The sequence below is a fragment of the Periplaneta americana genome, chromosome 1, assembly GCF_040183065.1.
Source record: "Periplaneta americana isolate PAMFEO1 chromosome 1, P.americana_PAMFEO1_priV1, whole genome shotgun sequence".
In the NCBI taxonomy this organism is placed as follows: domain Eukaryota; kingdom Metazoa; phylum Arthropoda; class Insecta; order Blattodea; family Blattidae; genus Periplaneta; species Periplaneta americana.
In genome coordinates, this window is record NC_091117.1 from 63,424,772 (window position 1) to 63,435,199 (window position 10,428).

Genomic DNA, 10,428 nt, shown 5'->3' on the forward strand with positions numbered 1-10,428 from the left:
GCATTCTGATACAACCTCACGTCACTTAAGCAAGTCTACTATTGAGGAGAGTCGGATGTTCACTCTCTCTGTTCCTTCAGACAGTAGAGACACCCGACAACGCAACGTATTTTGTAAACAATGTATATAGAAATTATTTATTACCCTGATATCAATACTTTTCTTCAGCCCCAATTATAACAAATAATTTTTAGGCTCTGTCCCAAAGCTCAAGTCCATATTACACAGTAGTGATTAGCAAGAAGATAACTTGTAAACCACACTAGGGAGCTTTGGAAATATATGTTTGAATCATGGCCTTTTTCATAGACTATGTTTATAAAAACTATGCCATCATAATGCAGCGCTGAATCAAGAAGGCAGTGTCCTAATGCAGTTTCATTATGAGTTATATAGAAAAAATAAAGATCTAAAAATATTACATTACTTAAAAAATGTAAAGAAGGTTCCGGTACTATCAATGTCAATAGAGAGTTTTTCGCATCCTACTTGCCCGCTATGTTGTCGTCATTGATTAAAGAGCCAATCAGAGCCATTCACCTTGCATTATTTCAATAGCGGACCCGCTATCTCAAGTCGAATAACGCGTACGTGAATGAAGATTACCGTAGGCCTAATTCGGTGTTAAAACATGGTTCTCATTTGAGATTTAACACTGTGTATGATATTCATCTACTTAAAACAGCTCAAGATGGATAAATTATTCAGACCGAAGTACAAGAAGGCTCGGGAAAAAATTTTTCGTTGAGATTCCAACATACAAAAGGTTGAGTCCTGTGTACTCCGCCAAGCGAAAACACTCATCTGTTTAACTCGCCGTAACTCGGAAACCAGTAAAGATTTTGAGTAGCGACCAATTTTAAAAGCAATTTTCATTCTTTCTCAACATTTCTCTCGCTTTAACCTCCCATCTAAAGTGAAAACTAAAAAATCTGCCGCTTATCTACTTCTGAAGGTGTAAATGTCTATTCTGAACAGCTCACATCGAAGTTAGCATTCCCCCCCCCCCCCAACTTTTGAAAAAACATTTTCATTTCGAATTTTTTTCTATGCTTTCCTTAGATATTGATCTATCAATTAAAAGAATTACAATGCGATAGATCGATTGATTGACTGATTGATTATTATAAGAGCTACGACATGATAAATGTTTAACGGAGCGGGAAATATCATACAATAAAACCTTACGTTAAAGGAATACGTGCACCGATCCCTTGCGATTCTTTCTGAAATTTTACGAATATAAACATACGTCAGAAAATATGTTACTAGTGACGTCAACATAGCATTAGCTGTTTAGCGGGCGACAAGGATGCGAAAACTCTTTAATGTTCAAAAGTTAACGTGTCATACTGCATTATATTATTTTACAGGCGAAACAAGAACTGCAGCAACTTGTGGGCCGCGTACACAACGAGGAAGAGGCCCGCATACGCCAAGCTCTGAGCGGCAATACATCCAGCTGGAAGATGTTCTTCAAGCCTGAGGTACTGAAGCCGATCACCATCGTGAACGTGTTCAACCTGGTGCAGATAGTATCCGGCACCTATCTCGTCATCTTCTACGCTGTGAACCTCATCTCTGAGACCGACGACGAGGCGGGGGGCATCGACAAGTTCCTGGCGGCGGTGCTGACCGCTGTGGTGCGTCTCATCTTCATCACCCTCGCCTGCTTCCTTCTCATCTGGGTCGGTCGCCGACCCCTCGCGATATTTTCGGGTTTGAGTTCCTCGGCGGCCGCCATCGCCGTGGGGTCCTTCCTATACTACCGCGTCTCTTCGTCAGAGCCCTCTCCTTCCCCGGCGCTGGACACGTGGATCGTTACAGGCGGGATCCTTCTCTACGTGGCCACCAACACTGTCGGTTTCTTCGTTCTACCAGGCATCGCTATCGGAGAACTCCTTCCAGTCAAGATCAGAGGACCCTTCGGCGGATATATATTCGCGATCTTCAACCTGGCACTCTTTTTTATCGCCAAAGTATTTCCGGCTATGTTAAATGCAATGGGATCACATGGAATGTTCTGGATGTTTGGATTGTCCTCGTTATTTGGAACAATTTTCGTGTATCTGTTCTTCCCGGAGACGAAAGGAAAATCTTTAGAAGAGATAGAGGACTACTTTGCGGAGAAGAATGTGTTGTGGATAACTAGAAAGAAGTCTCAAGATGTAGATGGACCGACGAAAGCGTAGAACTAGGAGTAGATAGGTACAATAATTATTATCAAGGCGTTTCGTCTCTTGATGGCTCAAGTGTGGCCAAGTATTCCAATGACTTAATGTAAACATAATATGAAGTGACGGCGATTTTAATGCAACACTGTTTACGAAGAAAAAGATATAGGAATGAACATTACGCGAATTTTGGTACATTGCATAAGATCTGCGTTGATTTCTGGCTGCGAAAGAGAAATTCAAAATGAACAAACAAGATTTTGGCATACGTTTTCTTAAAGTCCATGTTTTTCATTATTGCGCAATTTTTTTATTGTTCACGTATGATCTACAACATCTGTGAAAAATTTAAGAAAACATAAGCTGCTGCACGAAACTGTCCTTACCTAAAATCGAGTTTAGAAATTACTCAACATCAGACGGATTACATCAGACATAGTAAACACTTTAGAAAGTGATGCAAAATCATGAGTAATTCAAGTTAGCTTTCTTTCTTCTACTTCTGCCTCCTTCTTCTTCCTCCTCTTATCTTAATTTTTCTCGTTTTCATTTCTTTTATCCTCAACGTCTCACCCCCTCTTTTTCTTCTCCGCTATCTTCACCAATCTCTTGCTTTTATTCAGCTTTCTCTTATTTGCATATTCATTCTTTTCATGTTTTTCATCTTTACCTTTCCCAGTCTCTTTCTTCTGCCCTCATTCCCATATTCATTTACAGCTTTATCATCAGATTTTTTTAATTAATTCTCCCTCTTCTACATTTGTCTTAGTCCTAGCATTTATTCTCCTTCATTATACTAACGATCAGTTTTTTTCTTATGCGTATTCACTACGCTCATCAGACGCATGGACATTGCCTAGTGCGACTCCACACCTTTGAAAAATCACAGTTAAAAGCGTAAAATATTATAAATTACTTCAATTAAACATCATACTCTTTACAGTTTACTCCCAGTTTTTTTGTATGAGCTGGACTATCTTCGTTCATTTCCAACAGTAGGTATAGTTTCATAAATGTAAAACATCCACTTATGTCCTACCTACCCGACTGACGTCGGGAAAAATAATTTAAAATAAGGACTTTCCAATTTCGAGCGCCCTAAACCCGTACTGGCCCTTTCCCGGCATATTGTTAGTTATTATTTTGCTCCTGTTTTTAGATTGTTTTTGTCTTTATTAGTATGACTTGTAATTCCTTATTTTACTGGTTTTATTTCTTTTGAGTTGGGTTTATTTTTTCTTCTTTCTTCGCAGTCAGTATTGCCAACCCTAGGGAAATTTCTCTAGATTTAGGGGAAACAAACGCGAAATAGGGAAACTAGGCTTGATTGCAGGAACATTTTTTTGGACCGTGTTTTGAGATTTTCTCGCTCATAACACTCGTTTCCTGATTGAAAGAGTATACCAAATATTCTAAAAATTTTCATTTGAATGAAGTTGATTTGAAAAACTTGGCGCAATTACATCCACATTCTGTTCTTGCCAAAACAGGTATGTCAACTGCTTCAGTAGCAGCTGAATTTATTCCTTGTATAAAACAAAAACAGATAAATGAAAATGACAGGAAATGGCGATTATTGCACAATACTACTGTTCCTAACACAGAAGATTTTTGGAGGAAATTGCTCAGGTAAAGAAAATGACTTTACGGTGGCATTTCCACTTCGTGTTAATTTTGTTGAGCATATTTTGATATTACTGCACTCTACTACTTCTGTGGGCAGGGTTTTTCATCTGTAAATAATATAAAAACAAAGACAAGACATAGACTTGCTAGCTCAACAATAAATTTTAGGCTATTGCAAAGTAGTGAAATAATAGAAGTGGATCTTTGTTACGGGTTCTATATAAAAAATGGAATAAAATAAAAAATATGATAGCAAGTGTATTCTGTTTCTTGCAAAATTTTCTGAGCTTTCGTTTTTGTTTTATTTTTTGTTTTGTTTTTTTTTCGTTAAAGACATATTTTGCCATTTTTGGGTAAATTTAGTCCTTTCTAGGGAGAAAACAAGCAATGGCTAGGGAAATTCCAGCGCATGGGTTGGCAACGCTCTTCGCAGTAACGTGATTCGCTTCCATCATGAAGTACGCATTCAGACATTGCTCTTCAATCTCATGATTGAACTACACCACAGAGTGTAACTGAATGCTCCCACAGCGTTTAATCTTACCTTAAATTACAACAAATGTTCAAAATTACCTCCATCTGCTCGTAGACAACCTTCAATGAACTGTTGACCACTAACCCTCGTTATGGAGAACATTAGGAATGTCATGTAATGAGCGTTCATGTAGCTGATGAGTGCATTCATGTAACGACAGTTTTAGGAATTTACTGAAGTTTAGCGTTCTATTATCGAAATTATCAAGTCTTTGAACCATTGAAATCTTATACGGTCACAGTTCCAGTAATTTTGTTGGTGTATACGTGAATCCACGTGAAACTAATACCAAGCTGCTAGACGATTGAGGGATTTCGTAGGACTTTTTTATAATGTTCAGTTTCATCAAATTTATCTTCTGTTAAAATAGTTTTCCTCTTTGCTTTCTTCTCCAACATCTAATTCAAAACAATATCTCTATAACTGACTAGCTTGGGACATTTACACTACACAATTTTCTCACAAATTTAAATTGACACTGCCGACTAAACAAAAGTGGTCAATAATGTCGTAATATCACGAGCTGTTCAAGCTGAACTTCTTGTTTTAACCTCTACCTCGACTGCGATAATACAGCTGATCTCTCGAGTGCCGAGAATCGTGCAGTAAGCCAGATAACACGAGTATCGGGAATTACGCGCGGACTTCCTGCTCGGATTTTCCAGAGGAGACGTTAATTGGAGATCTACATACTGAATTTCGCTGTTCTTTTAGCGTGAAATTTTCTAAAATTCACCATTTTTTAGCTAGAGAATTTCAGTTTTTACTGGATATGCAATCAGTATCATAATGACACATTGTAAATTTCAATCTTTTTCCTTAAACACTTAAAAAAATTAAGCTTATTTCGTTTTGTTTGTAATTTTCTTGGTGAAAATTCTATTTCTAAAAAAATTACAATTTTTTAACATACATTTTTCTTAAAGATAAAATTTCATATTGTATAATGGAGCATTAATAATGCACTACTCTAATTTGTAAAACAAAATCCTTGAATGTTCACACAATAATAAAAAATACTGCTTTACGTATAATTCTCTAGCACTAAAACTATGCTGAATACAGCCAATCAAATGCTCCATTTCACAACAAAAGTAATAATAACTAAAAATATGCCAAGTTTCATCTCTCTAGCTTTAACCACTGAGAATTGAAGGGTCTGAGCCACAGTGGGCCAAGCGCCTTAAATAAAAAGCGAAGAAAACGAGGGTTAAAATTAACTGATTATTATAATTTAATGAAACATATAGCAAGTAATGTAAAGTATGGATATTAAAAATATATGACAAGTGAAGCTTCATTAAACTATGGTATTCACTTACCTTTAAACCTTGCTTTCTCCGTTTTTAATAAATAGCGCTTGGCCCACTATGGCTCTCAACCCTTCAATTAAAATGAATTATTGTCGTTGGAAACGTAGAAAATTTCTTTTTTGAGATAATTAGGTTTTATGGTTTTTATTACACATAACTCGTACATTAACACAGCTTCTACCAATTATACAGGGTGTTTCCGAGGTGGTGTTACAAACTTTCAGGGATGATGGCGAAGGGACATGTATCAATTTGAGATCAGGAACCCTGATCCGGGAATGACTGAGTCGAAAGTTATAAGCAAAAATAGTTGTGTGGAAATGGAATTGTAATTTGGTACCACGTGCCCTCCTTCCCTTAACCTTTGGAACAGTCGTGGAAGGATGATATGGGCCGGATGTCTCCTACGTGGGTACTAGGTCCGATACAATCTGTGAGCTTGTCTACTGTTCCCATTGGCTCATCCGTATTCGAAAACCAGGTCTGCTTATTCCGCTCTCGTGTACTCCTCCATTTCACTAGGACTGATCGACTGGACACTGCAACTTGTACACATACACTGTTATCTACAGACGTGCATATCAGGACCGACCATGTCGTTACACATTACGCTATCTGCATTGCTTTAGTGTAGTTTCCTGTCCCCACCCCTCTGACAGCGCACTGAATGGAATACTGTAAGTATACAACGTAAACAACGTTAGATGAATACAGTATGTGTAAGATGTACAGATAAATAGACATAAATAAGGTGAGAGGAATAAAATTATTTCATTTCCATACAGCTATTTTTGCTTGTAACTTTCGACTCGGTTATTTCCGGACCAAGTTTCTTATCTCAAATTGATACATGAGCCCTTCGCCATCATCCCTGAAAGTTTGTAACATCACCTCTGAAACAGCCTGTATAAAGGTATACATATAATTAAGATATTGAGATAAAATTTTTATGAAACCTTACGACTTTAGCGCGAAAATAAAAAATAATAAAATTTATCAAAATTCGACTATTTTCTGTAGCGCATCGCCTTAAACAGTGTTCGTAAGGCCGAGGAACAGTAACAGGTTAGGTTTGGTTTGTTCAGGCTTTTGATATGCCTTGCATATACGCTTTCTGATTGATAGCTAAATCTTAGGTAGGCCTACGTAGGTTTGTTCTGGACTATTTGGCATGCAGATCTCCACTTAATGTCTCGTCTTTCCAGGAAAGGGGGGGGGGGCGTTCAAGATAGGAAAGTCTGCATCATAATCCAAAATAAAACACTGAAATTTCCATTTCTCTATCTTTTACTCTTCGAGTCATATCACATTAAAATCGTACACATTTCGTGTGATCAACCTGTATTTCATAAGGCATAAAACTCAACTTGACATGAAGTGCTTAAAGAAACGAACAGAAGAATCGTTGAAGACAAATATGGATTTTGTAGCTTTACAAACACTATACAGAACAATAGTATTCAACTGCGATAATGAATGAATCGTGACAAACAGTAACTTCACGTTGCAAAATATGCAAGAGTGAAAGAAACAAAAGACTACTGTCGTGATGTCATCAGCATAAGAACAATGAAGTGTAAACTGGTAATCTTGTGTAACGCGCATATCGGATTCAAATGTGTTATCAATAGCAAGACAATATGAAGTAATTGCACAAAGGAATACTATGAAGAAGCAGTATTCAAATCCGAATTAGGAACATTTAAGAAGTGTGAAGGTAAACATTCTGTACAAACAACCGCTGAAGAGATATTAACATTTTAGAAGATAAGAAAAATATATTTAAGACTTTGTATGAATGTGTTTCTTTCGAATCCCCCATAGTAGTAGGCCTAGTACTAGTAGTTTTTGTACTGATGTATAATTTATTCCAGTCACTGTCCGTAAAGACGTAGTGCTTTTCCTTGTATTACAGAAAAAATATTTCGGTATGAGAGTCTTGTGTTTTATGCAGCTCTTAAGATGCAGCTTTGACGGTACCGTAAATTGGGGTAAACTTGACCGCTGGGACAAACTTGACCAAAAAAAGAAAGATTTAAATCATATCAGCTCTAATTGAAGGGTTCAGAGCCATAGTGGGCCAAGCGCCATTTATTAAAAACCGAGAAAGCAAGGATTGAAGTTAAGTGAATACCACAGTTTAATGAAGACTGATATGTCTCATAGTTTTATTATGCATACTTTATAATTACTTGCTATATGTTTCATTAAATTATAATAATAAAAACTTAATTTTAACCCTTGTTTTCTTCGCTTTTTATTTATGGCGCTTGGCCCACTATGGCTCTGACCCTTCAATTGTGACTTATAATTTAATAAAAAAAAAATACTTAAAATGGAGAAAAAATATTGAACTTTAAAAATTTCTGATACAACGATTGATGCAATAGGATCTCATGTGTTAAAATCATCCTTAGCTATAATTAGTAATCATTTGTACTCAAGAAACTTTTATTGTAAATGATTTCCTATGTTTTCTTATCATTTATGTTAATGTTTTTTTTTTCGAATTGTCACATAATTGTTTTTAATCATTGTTCATTGTGAATTGATTAGTAGGCCGATCTATCGAACCCTTATGTAGGGCGGCTTTTGTTGATACAAATATCTCTCTTCGGTGCATTTGATATCATTATTTAATTTGTTTTTTCTTTCTGTACAAGTTTATCCCAGTTTACGGTACCATAGTCATGATAGGACTTGCATTTAGATTAAGGATGTTCATCCACTATCAGTGTTACAAATTAAAGCCCAACGATGTACAGCGCATGCATAATGTCCACACACTCCCCCACTATTCCTACAGAGCTGCGCACGAAATCGGATGAGTCTACTTACGAATTATAGGTGACTTGGTTAGTCTTTGCCTTGAACTCTGTAGACACACGCCCGACCTTCCCTTCTACTCCTACCCCCTCTAGTGAAACGTTGTTCCCGTATTGCACATCGCGAGTGTCTTGACAAAATGCATGAGCTGTACCCTCATCCGTTATAAAATCCCACCATGAGTACTTTCAATGACTGAATGGCAAAATTTGTACAAATTAATCCGTATGAAGTGTATAGTAATTTGGTTCGAAAGTTTTTGGTTTTATACTTTTTCATAGACCCAAAAATATCTAGATTTTTGGCAGTTTATCAGTTCCATCATCAGAGACTTTAAGGAAAAGGGGAAGAGTTCCTGGTAATCGATCCGAATTATGGCAGAATCTTTCTTTGCCTTCCCAGATGATGGAGCCGAAAAGTAGCTCTGGCAGTTTCGTTGTTTCTACATCAATAACACCGTTCAGATACCCAAAAATTTCGAATGACGTTGAACATGATTAAATCCTTAGATGAAATTTAATGTGTAGTAACTTATTTGATGTTTTTTATTTTCAATTCGCTTTCTTGATTTTACAAGCCAACAGTATAGCCTAATTTAGGCTTTTTATGAATCTACATGTTAGACAGGGAAGTCCAATGACGAAGTCTTTAATCTAAAACAATATATCATAATACTCTCTTTATATCTTTCAGTTCAATACCAATTTATTGAGACTCTCATAATTATTTTCTCCTGTTAATATTAAACAGTCTTTGTTCTTTGGAATAGTATTGCAAGTCATATATTGTATCAAGCTATTTATATATTAAATGTCAATTTTTCGCTGTTTAAATATATACCCAGTAAAAATTAAAATTTGGATTTGAAAAAAAATTGTAAGCTTCTACGTTGGTTTGTTTGAAAACCATATTGTGTATGGGCATATGAGCGACTGAAAATATGCCATTTAATTTATAATGTTATGATTATGCATTTATATATTTATTGCATATCTACATTCATCAATTCATAACTAAATGTTTCAGTTATGACATGAAAAAAAATCGAGCTTATAACTTGGTTACATAAATGTGAAATATGAATGCAAACTCACAATCTTTTAACATAACTGTTTCATTTACAACGCATATTTTTAATTAAAAACAAACAGTGGCCTTGTATTTTGTGGTAAAGTTACTACAGTATATTTTTATACCATAAATTTTCGAACAGAAAATCATCGTATAAATTATTACATCACAGAAGATATTTTAGGAAAAATATTTAAAGAATGGTTTCAAATTAAATCGTATTTTGTATCATGTACTCGAATATTACTAAATTAAGATACTATTTTTGCTAGTGTGAATGTGTGGGCCTCAAATCTGTACTCGTTAATGTGATGTGTGTGCATAATTGATATATGAAAATCATAATTATTTATGAACATTATTTACTTACGCTGATCTCTTTAATGTATACACAAATCTTTATAATAAAACTTATTGTTAAATATATCTCATTGTTTATATTTCTCCAAGTCATGTATACAAGTTGAGACTTATGCTCAAAAACAAAAAGCATCGTATGTACATCTTGTATACAAGATAGCAATAACAAACTGTTTCTGTGAGCATGAGTCGCAAGTGCTTCTTTGTGGGAATAATGATCACAGATAACTTTCAGCGAAGAACATTGAAATAAAGGCTAAAGGCAGGCTAGTTTTGCTTCTATGCCATACTTGCAATGGAAAATAGTTATTTGTCATTCAGAAACCTTCAAATAAGCCTCGGAATGATTCTTCACCTGACATAATTAGGAACATTAAATCCAGATGTTTGAGATGGGCAGGGCATGTAGCACATATAGGCGAATCCAGAAATGCATATAGAGTGTTAATTGGGAGGCCGGAGGGAAAAAGACCTTTGGGGTAGCCGAGACGTAGATGAGAAGATAATATTAAAATGGATTTGA

At 35.8% G+C, this 10,428-nt stretch overlaps 1 protein-coding gene across 1 annotated transcript in view; it reads left to right on the forward strand.

Annotated features, from left to right (window-relative positions):
* Positions 1-9,971, forward strand: part of LOC138696370 (facilitated trehalose transporter Tret1-2 homolog) — a 165,564-nt gene extending 155,593 nt beyond the window's left edge. Inside the window, exon 6 of the mRNA XM_069821245.1 lies at positions 1,374-9,971. Within this exon, the coding sequence (XP_069677346.1) occupies positions 1,374-2,192 (819 nt within the window). The 3' untranslated portion in view covers positions 2,193-9,971. The remainder of the gene's footprint in view (positions 1-1,373) is intronic.
* The last annotated feature ends 457 nt before the right edge of the window (positions 9,972-10,428 follow it).